The sequence below is a fragment of the Neophocaena asiaeorientalis genome, unplaced genomic scaffold (assembly GCF_003031525.2).
Source record: "Neophocaena asiaeorientalis asiaeorientalis breed wild unplaced genomic scaffold, Neophocaena_asiaeorientalis_V1.1 scaffold246, whole genome shotgun sequence".
In the NCBI taxonomy this organism is placed as follows: domain Eukaryota; kingdom Metazoa; phylum Chordata; class Mammalia; order Artiodactyla; family Phocoenidae; genus Neophocaena; species Neophocaena asiaeorientalis.
Window position 1 is genome coordinate 2,752,216 of NW_020174551.1, and position 16,123 is coordinate 2,768,338.

Here is a 16,123-nt window from a genome sequence, read left to right on the forward strand (position 1 = left end):
GTCTGCTGATGGAAGTACATAACATAATTTCTCCTGAAATAAAAAACAAATCTGAATTGAATCAAATTTCTGTATCTCATAACGAATTTATAGAAAATATAAAGGAATGGGTTACATAATACCATGGCCGTGGAGTCAGCAAAATTTAGACCTTGGACAACTCTACAGGACCTGGTTTCTTTAACAAAGGGAGGAAAAGGAAGAAAGAGAGATGGGAGGGAATGTATAGATTAAAACAGATTTAAGAGACAGTCAACAAATTGTCACGAACAGACCTTATTTAGATCCTGGTTCAAACAAACTGTTTAAAAAAAATGTATGGGGCAATTAGGAAATTTTGAATATTGAGTAGATATCTGATAACATTAAATTATTGTTCATGTTTTTAGGTATTATAGTAATACTATGGTTATATTCCCCAAAAGTCCTTATCTTTGAGATACCTATATTGAAATATTATGGTTGAAGTGAAAAATTTTAAAATCTGGCATCTGTGCTTATTTACACATAAAAATCTATGAAAGGATACATAAGGGACTTGTGATGATGTGTTGATACTGGAAGGGGAGCAAAGAGTCAGGATGGGAGAGAAATGAACTTTTGGACAGAAAATTATTACTTTTGCAGGTAATACCTTTTCAAAGGACTAACCAAAAATATATTAAATATAATGGAAAAAAGTTAATTTAACCTTGAAAGGCTTATCTGGGGGAATGAGAAGGCATCGACTCATTATAGAGCATGTGGATGGATTGACCCAGAACCATATTTCTCAAAGTGGGTCCTAGGACCCTCTGCATCAGCATTGGGCCCACCTCTATCCCTCCCAGCCCAAATCACAGAGACATTTGAGAATTACAGGCCTTGATAACCTGAGTGCCACCTTTTAAATACTTATTATATTGTTTTGGAACTTCAAAAATTCATAGGGCAAAAATACTCCCAAATTGAAATTCAAAGCAGTGCAATTCTGAAAGTCTGAAAAGGCTTTTTTTTTTTAGATTTGCTGACAATGATTTAATCAGCAGATGTCACTATGTAACACTGGGAGCATCCCTTCCATGTTGCCTCATTTTTGGAAAGGCAGAGTCTGCTGCTGGCAATGTAACATAGAAATATTTATGGTAATCTTGTATTTTGTTTAATGAAAATAATTTTTCTTTTACTTCCAGTGCTTATTAAAAGTTTATCTTTGATTAAGCATTCTTTGCTTTTGTTTTTGTTTTTTTTCCCCCAGCATCATTGACAAAGAAGTTTCATTAATGGCAGAAATGGATAAAGTTAAAGAAGAAGCCAGTAAGTAGACACATGGTTGTTTGATCAGGAGCCTCCCAATCAGAAGTAAGCCATAGGTCAGATTGCCAATGATACAGATTCTGAGTGGGGTCCAAAAGGATGGAGTAGTAGCACCCACTGAGCAGAGGGCGGAATAGGCATGCAGCAAGGAATAGGTGCCAGCTGAGTTTATTTAAAGTCCAGGGAGACTTTTGTGCCTACAGAGGACTACTTATAGTTAATTGGGTTTAAAATGATGTTGAATATAGTATTAAATTTTAAAACATAATTTTTCATGCCTTCGCACCCTACAAACCTTGCTATACTACTCATACAATCCTTTTCACTTGTTCTTTCAACTAACTCAAGTTTACCAAATTAAGTTCCCCTAAAAAATGTGTCCTATTTGAAAGTTACTTCAATTCCCCTTAACATTTTGAATTACGTTTGTAAATTTAATATATCTTATTTTTTTCAAACACTTCAGATACCTGACAAGGCGAACTCACAAATCTAACCAGCAAAGTATTCCAAGTTCTTAAGCAACTCTTACAAGATTAATAATTCAAACTTAGAGATGTACTAAATGAAGTTCTCTTAAAACACTCCAATTCTGTTTACAAACTCAGCCAAATTCGCTAACACCTGCCAACTTAACACCTCAGAAGAAAATCAGTTACGTGTTTGAAATCACAAGTGAGATTGCGTAATATATAGAATACTCTATATTTAAATAATGAGCACACGCAGACAATCTTGATCATTGCAACACTTTTTCTGAATTTAACACAAAATATTAGTACTCTGGGTTTGATTTATCTTACTATTTTTATACCTATTTCTAAACCTTTCCAATGCTGTAAAGTTAACCCAACAGCCATTAGGGTGGATTTGCCATCTCAAATAGGCTGAGGTTCATGGGTTGGAAATTTCAACTGAGACAAGATTGCTCAGTCAGATTCAACACAAGTGTACATGCTGATCCCTCTTTTATTTTTAAATTCATTTGCTATGTTAATGGGAGCCCTAAGACCATTTTTTTTTTCTTTTTTTTCCCCTAAGACCATATTTTTCGGCTGGGATTTAGTTTTACAATCCGTATCTCCTAGGCATTTTAAATTCTTCATCCTTACCCAAATATTATCTCATAAATTGGGTAAATGGCAGTCTGCACCCCCAGCCAGGTTTCAGCTAAATTCCTTTACTTTTGACTTCAGTGCTTTCCTTTTTATCAGTGAAGGATCAGACCAGATTCTTCATTCTTTTAATATTTTTCTTGTCTGGCCCTTGGCCATAAATTCAATAGTTATTTTATGTAAAATAGCTATCATTATTTTTGTTAGACAATTTTTCCAAATAATTTAAAACAACATTTTAGAATCTAAAATACAGCAGGTTTTATTAAATAAAACTAAATGTGATCCAGGGTTAAGCTGTGGAATATATAGATAGTTACACAATTCCTTTGACTGTGAAATTATTTTATTTTATTGACATTTGTTGATTTCTTCAGTAGCAGTAGATTACCCCATGACTTGGGATCTTCCCTGTTTCTCAGGTACAGCTTATTTTCCCTTTTCAGTTTCATATCCTAATGATAAAAATGTAACAGCCAACGCAAACACAGATGCTTCTCTAGCACCAAATAGAAAGTTACTAGCACATCACTTTCTCAGAGTTTAACAGAGGGCCTCAGATTTCAAGTGCTCATTCTTCCTTCTTGGGACAGTAGTATTCAGTCCCAAGACCTGTGGAATTTGGGCATCTCTGGAGAGCATCCCCATTTTTAAAACTCGTTCAATCAGTAAACATTGACTGTGTGCTTCCTTGTGTGCTAAGCACTGGCAGAGAGAGGGACAAACGAGCAAACAGATAAATCTGGGACCTGCACTCATGGAGCTTTCAGGCTAGCTGAAACGGCTAGCTTGATTGACAGGGTTCCCCTAACTTCAGGAATCGGTCCCGGTTTAGAACTGCCCAGCGCCCTGGGGAAACCAATTTGCTTACCTTGGAGGTGAACAGAAATGAAATCAAATCCAGGTTCCACCTATTTACTGGCTGTGTGACATTGAACTGTTTTGTGAATTTCTAAAGTCAGGCTCCTAATCAGAAAATAGGGCATAAGAAGAGTGTCTATATCAAATAGTTATTAGCACAGTGCCTGACACAGTGTGTATAAAAAGAGAAAAGCTCATCTTAGTAGAGAGGTTAGTCCAACCCCTCAGAAAACAGAGGTCAGGGGGGTTATGCAGCCTCTCTCAGGTGACACACCTATGTCAACCATAAGTCTTCTCCATCGATAGAAAGAACCATTGAATTTCTCCCCACAAAGTGCTGAACTGTCTTTGCAACCACCATTTTGAGCTTCCTTATCTATGGTCTCAAGAGTATTTTCCACGTTTTCCATTTCCTGCACATGATATAAACCATATTTCCCCAATTATAACATAAGCTCCTATATCCCTCATGGCACCTAACACAGAGCTGAGAAGACTGTGGGTACTTCATTGTATTTCTTAAAAGAATTATTGTAATTAATTCAGTATCTACAGGCTGTGGGATCCAATATTAGTGAACGTGAACATAATTGCAACAAGACGGAGGTATATCCTAGATAAATATATCTCACTTTAATAATAGTATTTGTGGGCTGCCCTGGTGGTGCAGTGGTTAAGAATCCCCCTGCCAATGCAGGGGGACACGGGTTTGAGCCCTGGTCTGGGAAGATCCCACATGCCGCGGAGCAACTAAGTCTGTGTGCCATAACTACTGAGCCTGCGCTCTAGAGCCTGGGAGCCACAACTACTGAGCCTGTGTGCCACAACTACTGAGCCGGCGCTCTAGAGCCCATGCACCACAACTACTGAGCCCACGTGCCACAACTACTGAAGCCCACGCACCTAGAGCCCGTGCTCCTCAACGAGAGAAGCCACCACGATGAGAAGCCCGCGCACTGCAAGGAAGAGTAGCCTCCGCTCATCGCAACTAGAGAAGGCCCGCGTGCAGCAACGAAGACCCAGTGCAGCCAAAAATAAAATAAATAAAATATATAAATTTTTTTTTAAATTAAAAAGAATAATAGTATTTGTAGTTAGGGTTTTTTAGGGTACTTTTCTAAACAATTCACATAGGTTATTTCATTCCGTTCCACAATAACCCTGTGAGGGCTATATGATTATTACATTTTACAGATGAAGCAAGTAAGGATGCTGTCGTGCTATGATCTCAAACTTTGCCTGCCCAGGGAATTGGAGGCCTAGACAGGTGTGTTCTCAGAGTGTCAAATTTACTAGAGATGGGAAGAAAACATTATATTAACAGGAACATAGAGCTATTATGAAGTAAAATGCAAAATTCACAAGAATTTTTAAGGAATTAAAAGGATTTCAAAGAACCTTTGTGCTTGAAGAGCTACTTGGGCCCCAGATTCTGGCCCCCCATCCCCCAGGATTTCAAGTATACCCTCTGCTAAGACATATTATTCGAGAAGCCCTAAAATTTTCCGGTTCAAGTAATGAGAGCAAGCTTCTAATGTGTTCCAGAAACTTGAAGGAAATTATAAATCCTACTGAGCGAATGGATTTCAGCATACCAGATACTACATAAATAATACTAATCGAGTGTTGAATGCAGTGAAAATCTAAAGCCATATGGGACTGTCTCCCTCTACAAATTTCCAAAAGGATGGTGCTTTCAAAACATACTTACTATTCTATTTGAAATTATAGGATCAATGAATTTTAGGAACTGATCTGTTTCGGTTTTGCTTTCTGTTTCTGTGATTGATGTTTGTGAGGTGAAAATGTTGGCTTCCCCCCAGAGAATATTGGCTTTTGATCTCAAGTTTTAGGACTTTTTCATAATGAAAGTCTTTGAAATGTTAATGAGACTATATGTAAAACTCATCCCAACACTTGCTGATGCAAAGTATTCATTCCCATGCACATTTGCATGAGTGTAAACTCAGAATTTATTGGTGATCTTGCACCTGCATTTCTATTTTAGGGCCCATTTATATCTATTTCTACAAAATCTTTTGTTTGGTATGAATGCTCAAATTCTACTTAATCAAAAAGAACAATTACCCCTAATTGTCACCAGTCCCACAAATGATCTGTTAAGAAAAGTCAGATCTGTTTATCCATGTAGTCACTCAGGGTCTGTTGACCCCTTTACTAGCTGCTCATCAAAGCTGAGCCCTCAGCATTCTTATTTATCTTACTTTGCAAGAGGAAAGTACCTCATTTCATCTTCCTACTCAAGAATCATTTTCTCATTCTCCAGGCTTTAGTCCCATCCATATGTTGAATTATAATGGGAAATAAATAATAAATAAATAAATAATCAGTCAAAGGTATGAGTCCTAGATATTCTCAAGTGGCCCCTGTAGAAAAGGAACTTCTGCCTTTCTTTGCATATTCCTTTTAAGTAATGCATTGATTCATTCTTTGCATATTCCTTTTAAGTAATGCATTGATCCATTCGTTGGAATCGTTCATTCAGCAAACATATTGGGCACTCACTGTGTACCAGGCCCTAGGTATCCCAGACACAAAGAACTAAATGTGCAGTTTTTGCCAGGACTAGAGATGCCTGCTGTAACCAGAAGTAACAATATTTTAAGAGCAACCAGAAATCCAGCTTTTGAATGGAATCACTTAACTTTCAAGTGTGGGTGATTTATTTGTAAAAGTAATGTGTGGACCAAACAAAATATATGTACCCTGTCACTGAAAGTGATAGCTGGCTACCTTTCTGTGACCTCTGGTCTGACTGGGTAACCTGGGACATCACTCAGTAATACATTTTCTATGTTCAGATGAAAATTCCTTTCGCTCCCATCATCAGGACAAGTTTTTCACTAGCTTCTCTGTACTCTGAAATGCTACCAGGTACAATTCAATCTGCCTAGCTACCTGGAATTGTAAATGGGAGGCAGGGGGCGTCCCGGTAAATAATTAAAGCATGATTAGAGTAGGTTGGAAGATGGTTAGGCTTTATGAGTCATAGATTAGTTATTTTATTGACATCTCAACATTGGTGTCAGCATAAAAAGATATTTCTCATCCTGTCTGAGGAATGGCTTATGGTTTGCAGGAAATCTTAACTCTTGATTGACTCTGAACTTCTTTTGGGGCTTCTGAAGCAACTATTTTTGACATTTATAAATTAAGAACTCTTAAAATCAGAAAGCACCTTGTTTGGGCATTGTGCTGTGAATCTGGTCTAATAAAGCAGTTGACCCTTGTTCAGCCAAGAATGGAATGTGAATTCCATGTGCATATCGTATTAGTTAGGTGGACTTTTCTTTTGTTATAACTCAAAATCTTTGTCCAAAAGAAATGAGGGCAATTCGTATGTGACTGGAATGAGAGAACTACAAATCTTATCTATTATAAAATCAAACTTCTTGTTTAAATCTCACCCAATGTATTTGTATTCATTGCGTTTGAGCTCCATGGTCTTTTGGGAAACACACACACACACACAGACAATTAACCTGTGGGCTCCTACATCTACTTGAACCTTGAGTAGTTCATCTTGACAGGTGTGTGAGATGTGATGCCGAGAATTCCCTTGTGACTCCACTGCATGCGCAGATGCTAGAGTGCACATGAATTCAGCTTAAGCAAGCTTTGACTCACCCTTGAAATTTTTCCATTGTGGACACTTATAACAAAAGCTCTGGTCTGCAACTTCTCTCTGGTTGCAAAGTGGAAACATATCTGCAGAGTAGCAAAAGCAGAGGCATTTTTTAACTCACAAAAAGCTAATAAAGGAAAACTTTTATGTCATCTTTCAATAACACAGCTACCCTAAATGAATATGTGTTAAAGTTCAGAGGGTCTGATGTTGTTAGAATTTGATAGTACAGCACATACAGAATAATGGTTTTTGCTTAGTGGACTCACTGTCTTTGCATTAGCATTCAGATAGGATTTTAATGGTTTTTTTTTTTTTTTTTTCTTCTTGGAGATAATTGTTCTGAGTAATGCACAAATCTAAAAGTCCAAACTAAGTAAGTGAGATCAGATGCCAGTGGGGAAAATGAAGAAGATTGTGGGTGTACAGTGAATCAGAAAGGACCGTGTTTGGTTTGGGGCTTGGTGGATAAAGACATAAGGAAATGAGTGGTTGGTGATGAGCATCAAGGGCCAGCCCAGCTTAGTGACCAACTCAGAAAACAGCCATGGCCCAACAAAGCGATCAGTCTGTGGAGAGAGAACTGATCCAAGAAATTAGGTCGTTTAATATGTTTACATCTTTGGCCTTAATGTATTATTCCTTCTTATCTGGCAGTGGAAATCCTGACTGCTCGTCAAAAGAAAGCAGAAGAACTAAAGAGACTTACTGATCTAGCCAGTCAGATGGCAGAGATGCAGCTGGCCGAACTCAGGGCAGAAATTAAGGTCAGTTCTAAAATATCACAGCCTGAACCCTGAGCCAGAGCTCTGATCCCCATTATGTCTGTTCTGCATCCATAGAGTGCTGTTCTCTGAGGATCTAACATCAGACACCCAGCTGTCTTTCACAGGGTTGAAATCGAGAATACAGAAGGGTTAAAGAAACACCTAGTCACTATATTTAAGTAGACTATGTGTTGAAGGGCTCTATCATTACAGAGGAGAGGTACAAGCTATTCTTTCAGCCAGTGGAACTGACCCAAATAAAACATATTCAGCTGGGAAGGGGAACATTATTTTCACCATATGTAATTTATGCATATGTATATAAACACACACACATGTGAACACACACTAAGTATGAACTTAGTATAACAGTAAGGATTCTAAAGAATGTACAATATGTGGAGACTTCTTTCCTATATCCTTTTCTAGCTTACTTGCCCTTTTATTAAGAATACCACCCACAAATATGTATTTAGTGGATTTCTTTAGTCACACGCAACAGAAGCTGACCCTGGCTAACCCCAAGAACAAGTAGAATTGGAAAGGACATGAGGGTAGCTCACCAAACCAGAGTGTGCTCTGAAGACTCCAGGTTATAACTGGGCAGAAATGTCGGCAGCAGTAATTACCAGACACTCTTCAGGACACCATGAGAGTGAGTGACCTCCAGATGTCATCACCCCTTGGGCCACCCCACTGGATTCAAATCCCAAACAGAGAGATTCTGATTGGCCTCCACTTGGGTCACATCCACCATTTGGCCAAGAGAGGTCTTGATTGAAAGACCCACCAACGCTGTGAATCTTGGAAACCACATTGGGGTACAGTTACCAGAAGGAGAAATTGTTAGCAGAAAGGCAAAAACAAGTATCTACAACAAAATAGGAAGTTACGGTTTATAAATTTTCCCTTATCCTCATTTTCCCCAATACAGTAAACATACACACATGCACACGCACTCCAGCTTCTGACCGACTTCTAGGGAACTAGCGTACTTTGAAGTCATATTTGTTGCTAGCTTTATAAGTAGGATTGTCTGCTCATCCCAGCATAACCACTGGTTGGGTATGGTAGAAAGTGGCAAGTGAGTTTGGTCCCCTCCATCCTGGTTAGGCATAAAAGAGAGCCCCATGGGGATGAGGATTTCCCCTGAAGGTTCTGAGAAGTTCTGTAGGTCTTTCCCTTCTCACCTGCTCTCCTGGTCTTTGTTTCCTCCAACCCAGTCAATTGCAGTGGCCTCCTGGCTAGTCTTTGTGCATCCACTGTCTCCCTCCAGCCTGGTCATTCACCCTGAGACCAGAGTTATTAGAGCAGGTCTGGTCTCCCCCACTATAGTCTCCTCTTCCCTTCAAAATAAAATCCACCACTGGACTCCAGTATGTATTTATTATGGCCACTGCTAATTAGTTTCAGTAGAACAAAACCCTTCGTCTTGTGGACACAGATGCACTTCTAATGTCACAGATGTTCCCTGGTCCCAGAGGAGATTAGAATGGGGAATGGGGCTGGTTGGCAGAACCCATCTTGATACCCAGAAAAACATGCTGGAAAGCCAAACAAACAAACACACACTTGTTTTGATAAACATGAAGTTGCCAGCTTCCTGGTCAACTGAAATCCACTCATCTTCCAAGTTTCACTTCTACCCATCAAAACCCCACTCATCATAAAATGGTTGATAGCACAGGCTTTGGAGTGCAACGGTCCTGCTCTTGCAACCTTGGATAAATTACATATTCTCTTAGATTCTTAGAACCTCGATTCCCCCTTTGTAAATTACAGTTAATGTTAGTACTGGCTTCATAATAATGCGATCAGCTGAAAATGAGATTATCTGTTAAGAACTTGGCCCATGTCTGGTAAGTGTTCAATATTTTTTTTAATGTTCCAGCTCAAATGCTTCCTCTTACATAACTCTTTACCCATTCCCCTCAGTAGGAAATAATTTCTTCCTCTTTCATATTCCTAAAGCACCTGCTACATTCTACGTTATATTGTATCTTGTGGTATCTGTCTCTCTTGCCATGTGGTAAACTCCCTGGTAGATCACAGAGGGACTGACTCATAGTTATTTCTGTATTGCTCACTCTGTCATCTACACATAGATCTTAATTTTAAATGAACTGAAAAGTAATCTCTTTCCCACTTCCTTTAACAGCGCTTGAAATTCTACCATTCAAGATAATGGTTTCTAGTTATCGATACTGAAGGCTTTTTGGACTTCCTGGTACCCTATTAAAATGGAGACGGACGTCTAGGAAGGATGACATGCTTTCTCATGAGGAGTGATACCTTAGGAGGCCATTGGCCAGATTAGGAAGACTGCCAGAAGGCAATCCCGTAACTTACAATAGGACAGGAAGTGCTAGAAGGAGGGCGTGGGGTGCTAAAAGGTTTAAGTAGATGAGTCCAGACACACATTTTGCCTGTACAGACAGGACCCACACGTGTTTCCCAGAAGAAGAAGGTGACCGTGCTCCAGGCAGGCCAAAACCAAGCCTGCTTTAACAGAGCCTCCCGGTGACAGAGCTGGCATGCTTCCCCACCTGGGGTTGCTTTCACATCATCAGCGGTGGCGGGAGAGCAGAGAATGGATGAGCAGCATGCCTCAGTCATTTCTGCAATCATGGGTCTCCTGTCTCTTCCCTGCAGCACTTTGTCAGCGAGCGTAAATATGATGAAGAGCTTGGGAAAGCTGCCCGGTTCTCCTGTGACATTGAACAGCTAAAGGCCCAAATCATGCTCTGTGGAGAAAGTGAGTTTTGCATACTTGCTAAATGATTCTGTGTGCATAAGCCTGGTGCTATTTGGAGTTGATATCAGAAATGTCAGGTGTGCGGTCCCCCAGGGGGCTAAAGTGAGGTCTAAAGAGATTTAATGATCTAAGGTCATGACACAAGTCGCTAAAAATGTCAAGATCCGAACTTCGAGTCTTCAAATGCCACTGCCCCATCAGTAAATCCCCAGGATTTATTAAGCAGAACAGAACAGGTCAACTAGTTTATATCTTTCGCAAACTTTTCTTTAAGCACTGCCAGATCAACTGCTTCTCTGATTTCAAACTGCCTGGTTCTATAGAGACCTGTTACAGGGAGAGGGAGTCTCCCTAACGAGTCTGAGAACAATGGGCTACTGTCGTGAAGGGCCCAGCTGTCGTGTGTGTGTGTGTGTGTGTGTGTGTGTGTGTGTGTGTGTGTGTGTGTGTGTGTGTGACACGCTGCTCAGCAGTGCCTGACTGAGCCTCTCCCTTAATTAGAGCAGTTAACATGCAACAAAATTGCCTGATCCTTTTTCCCCTGCTCCAGCCCACCCACCAGGGGAGGTGGGAATGAGTACCAAAGTGGCTTCAAGGACGCCACAAGGAAGAAGGAACAACTGGTGAAGGACATGGAATATCTACAGCCTCGTAGTGAGCTGAAAAATTGAGATTTGGCTTCACTTTTTTTTTTCAAAGTGGAAATTGCATTTTTTTCTGAGTATAAAAAATATAAGCTTGATCTAAAAATTACAAACTATATAAAATAGAACATGACATTACTTTTGTGGCTCCATCACACTTTTTATGCACATATATCTACTGGGTAAATTATACAGTATACTTAATTATACTACATCATTTGATATACTATACAATATACATATATAGTAAGAGAATTTGCTTTTATCATTTCACAATATATGGCTGACATTTTTCCATGTCAATATATTTAACCCGTAATTTATTTAAATATAATTGGCATAATCAGTCCCTTGATTGTGGACATTTAGGCTGCTTCCAGTTTTTCACCATTAAAATAACACTTCTGTGAGCATCCTTGCTCACATATCTTTGGCAATTTTCTGAATTTTTGACTGCATTTCTTTTAAATTATTTTTTCTCTAGACACTCCCTCCCTTATGAATCTACCCCACTTGCCATTCTCCATCCCCAGATTTTGCCTCACCTCTAAAAAACCAGACTATCTGATTCACAGTTGGAAATTTAACTGTCTATCCTAGTTTCCACTCCAGGCTGATAATGGGCAAGACCCTGATGCCAAGTGACTCTGCCACCATCTGAGGAGGGGAGGGCGGTGTAGCGTCACCTGCTCTCCTCCAGAGCACTCCAGTGCCATCTAGTGGGAGGAACCATCCCTTACCGGATCCCAGGTGTCCACATTGGAAGCCAGCCTCCCTTGTTGGAGACAGGAGTCCTTGAAAGGCCCTTTTCTTCTCAGCTTTGTTGAGAGCACATGGAAAGCCCACAGCTACTGAACCGGAAATAGTAATGACCCCTGTGAAAGTGAATCTAGTTAGCAAAGAGCCACTAAAATCCCCTCGTCGTGTTTGGACAGTACCCGATGTGCCATCACACCTTACCTGTAAAATGAAGGGACTAGAGATTCATCCCTGTCCTTTCCATTTCTAATGTCCTGTGATCCCTATTCACACTCCAAATCCTCAGGAAGAATGCTAGGATTAAGTCTGATCCAACACAGGTAGCAGAGAAAATTGCTTTTAAAAACTGGTGACAATTTTTTAAGATTCAGAGGTCTTGCTGTCCAGACGGGCAGTCAAATTCTGGTGAACTATGAGAGGAAAGTCATGATTATGTCCTTAAGTTGATTCCCTCCAGCCCTGATTCAGCATAATCACGCAGAAACATCCCATCAAAAATCACCCCTTTCAAAACCAGTGGGAAGGGTGATAATAAAAATTGAACAGACCTGTCCGAGCCCTGCCGGGGATCTGTCTGATTAGCCTGTGTGGACTTTAGCATTGGAATTGTTGCAGATTTGCAGTGGGGCTGTAGAAAACGGAGTTGCTAAAAGGCCAGATAATGTAACTCTAATGGAATATAGAAGATGCTTCGGGGCATCTTTTGGGCCGGCAGGCATGGCCGTAAGGTCAGGGGATATATACCACCCCAGGGTGACAAAATTCCTGACACCTGGCATCACCCCATTCTGAAGCTCTCAAAATCTTGTGGCTCTGACCAGCCAAGTGTCCGCGTACCTCTAGGTTTTTCTGCATCTCTGCAACACCAACGGGTCTGGGGATATGACAAGAACGGCAAGAACAGGTTTGGTAATGGGGAACCCAAGCGGCAGAGTACAGGACAGGGCTGAGAGGGCACTTCGGGGTTTCATTATCCCTCTTCCCTTGGTGGTTCTTGACCTAAGGCATAATATTAAAGGTGCTCAGATCTGTCTCATTTCCTACAGATGTTTCCCAACCTGAATGATTATGCTATTCAGTGATTCTCACAGAAGACATTTGGTGGTCTCCAAGCACCTAGGTGCTTTTTCAAACGATATCTTTCCAAAAACAAAAACAAAAACTTAATGTTTTTATGAAGCTCCTGCCAATTTCTCCATCTCCTAATGGGTTACCGAGGCACAGCCCCTAACACCAAGTGCTTTCTTGTTGCAGTTACACATCCAAAGAACAACTATTCCTCAAGAACTCCCTGCAGCTCCCTGCTGCCGCTGCTCAACGCTCACGCGACCACCTCTGGGAAACAGAGTAACTTCACCAGAAAATCATCCAATCACAACAAGCCCTCCGAGGGTAAAGCAGCAAACCCCAAACTGGCGAGCAACCTTCCCAGCACCGCTGACAGCTCTCACCAGGCTGTGCCAGCTAATAAGCAGGTAAACTGCTCCAGGGAGGCCACCTTGCCCTGCTTCCAGGAGTCCCGCAGACCCTAGTGCATTGCCTGGGCAAGAAACCACTCGTTTGCAAAGAAAACAGCTACCACTGGTCACACCCAGGCTCCGCCCACCCCCAGTAGTAGCCCGGCCTCCAGAGCCTCCTTCTGCCAGTCCGGCCTCCCAGAGCTCCCCCGGTCCCATCCGGTCCCCATTTCATAGGCGCTGCCCCCCGTGGAGGAAGTGGTCTTCACACACTTGACAGCATCAGCAAAGAGTCCACGTAAATGAGACGGTGCTTCTCATGCCTTGAGTGCCACCCAGGTCCTCGTAACTGGCCCACATGTGGAAGGGACTCACACAGACATGGGAACAAGATTCAGAACCTGGCCACTGACACCATTAGTGAGAAGAAATCTGGCATGTTTTTTATGATCCTTTAACTCCCATTTATGTCTAGTTTTTCTGTAAGAGGCCAAAGTTAGTTCAAACTGCACTTTCTTCTCTTGGGCTTTCAGTAAAGAGAATACATTTCAAAATGACATTATTAATTCTTATCTACTATGACCCTTAAAAATAGAAGTATCCAAAAGGACAGTCTTCTCTCCTTCTGCTTCTCCACTATATCCTTGAGAAGTGATTTCCTCCTTATCATTAGAGAATGACCAAGAAATGGGTTTTGATGATTCAGAAGCTGGGAATGCTATAAAGACATTTTTCCTGAGCTCTCAGAAAGAGAGCTTGAATAAAGAGACTTTTTTTTTTACGCATTCCAAAATGCTCGTTTTCTAACAAGTGCCCTGTTGGATTTTGTGGTCTTGGTCTTTTAGAATTCTCATTAGTGACTGTGACAGGCATTTCTCTGGCCCCAGATGTCTTCATGAACTTTAAAATAGCACTTGGACAAGGAGTATTTCATACAGTCATAAATTCAAGATCATAACCAGATCTGTTTCACTTGTCTAAATACAGCTTCATAGCTTTTTTTCTTTGCTTATTATTGTTTTGTTTTTTTTTGCGGTACGCGGGCCTCTCACTGCTGTGGCCTCTCCCGTTGCGGAGCACAGGCTCCAGACGCGCACACCCAGCAGCCATGGCTTACGGGCCCAGCCGCTCCGCGGCATGTGGGATCCTCCCGGACCGGGGTACAAACCTGCGTCCCCTGCACCAGCAGGACTCCCAACCACTGCGCCACCAGGGAAGCCCTCTTTGCTTATTATTAAACCCCCTGCTAAAATTAAGTCCAAAATTTAGTCTGAATTTCTGTGTCACAATTTTCTTAAAAGCAAAGGGGGCCAGATTAAATGCTGTCCACATAGATACTTTTTCAATACACTGTTTCATCATTTTCAGCAAAGCATTTCAGGCGATGGCCTGTTTAACCTTAAACATATATCTGAGCCTCAGAAGGGCCCTTGTGCTGGGTCCTGTGCTTTAGCGTAAACCCCCGTGGCCCATGGCCCTCCCTATGGAGCGAGACCAAGATGTGACTACCCAGAATCTACACTCTCCCTTCTGGAAAGTGGTCCAAATACTCGAGATCCTGGAACTCTATTCCCAGATAGCCCCAAGCCTGCTCTCGGGGTCTGTTTGGACTACTTCTCTGGATGCATCACCTTGAGTTTGCACACTCCCAGATCCAAAGGGCGATTATTTGTGGAGGTGGAGACGACGCTTAGGTGAGCAGGCTGGAGTGTCCACATTCCTGTAGGCACGGCTCCTCACAATGTGGGTTGGAGCCAGAGGTAGGAAGAGAAAATATTCAGACACATGGTACGTGGGCCTCTGCCTTTGTACTCTTGCCCTGGGCCCTGAGTTACTAGGGGCGCGTCTGCCCTAAACCAATACCATCCAGTCACAATGCACAAATTAAGAACTTGATATATTTGTAACTCAAAAAATTACACATTTTAGTAACAGAGGTTTGATTTTCAAAAAAAGATCTGTGTTCATGTAACAACCTGCTTATGAATCTTGTCTGGAGGGAATCTGTGCAGTGAGAATGGCTCCACCGCTTTCTGTGGACCTTGGGCAAGTCCCTTAAACTCCTTATCTTCATCGACAAAATGAAGTGCATCATAGAAGCTCTCTTAAAAGGTGATGGCAATGACAAATGAGGTGGCACAAGGTCAAGTGCCTCGCTTGGTGCCTGGCACACTTAAGCACTACATACCTGTTGGCTGGTATTGACCTCAAGGAGTTCAGAAATCTTTCTCTTGTATGAAGACACACAGGCTAACCCACTGCTTCCTTTTTACTTGTCCATTTATGTTCTTGGTTGCTGATTTGTTGAGCGTTGCCAGTTTTTCAGTCTGATGCTTCAAAATTCATTAGCTGAGAACTGCAAAATGTTTAGAAAAAGAACTCATTATCTCTTTGAAAATACACGTCACCTATACATCTCACCAAGATCCAGAGACACCTCATCCCTGTATTTACCCAAGATAAGATTTCTGAACTATGGTATTTGTTTTGAAATAAAATAGAAAAGCTGCTTCAGAGACGAAAAATGACAAACAGAATTTTATGTTTTTCTTCATAAATGTCATGAGAATTCATATACAGAGTCTATAGAGAATGTCCTAGAAATGTTTATGGTAGAGAATCATCGTTTCCCTGCCTCTGTGTTACATTTCATTCTGTTTTATTTCAGGCATTCTTTATGGGGTTTATTTGGCCTGGTTCTGGAATTGTCTCTCTTACACTTCTGTAACTTCTCTTTCAACATCAATGATTTTATTTTCTTGGAGTTCCATTTACAAGACAGTCCACTGTTTTTTTTTTTTTTTTTTTTTTTTTTTTTTTTTT

The 16,123-nt window shown here is 41.0% G+C and overlaps 1 protein-coding gene across 6 annotated transcripts in view; it reads left to right on the forward strand.

Moving 5' to 3' along the window:
• The window catches only part of SPATS2L (spermatogenesis associated serine rich 2 like), a 174,641-nt gene that overhangs the window by 157,176 nt on the left and 1,342 nt on the right, over positions 1–16,123 (forward strand). For all 6 annotated transcript variants that reach the window (XM_024757381.1, XM_024757380.1, XM_024757384.1 and 3 more), the window contains 4 exons: positions 1,238–1,296; positions 7,576–7,685; positions 10,338–10,440; positions 13,098–13,318. In XM_024757381.1, coding sequence (XP_024613149.1) covers positions 1,238–1,296; positions 7,576–7,685; positions 10,338–10,440; positions 13,098–13,318 — 493 coding nt within the window. The remainder of the gene's footprint in view (positions 1–1,237; positions 1,297–7,575; positions 7,686–10,337; positions 10,441–13,097; positions 13,319–16,123) is intronic.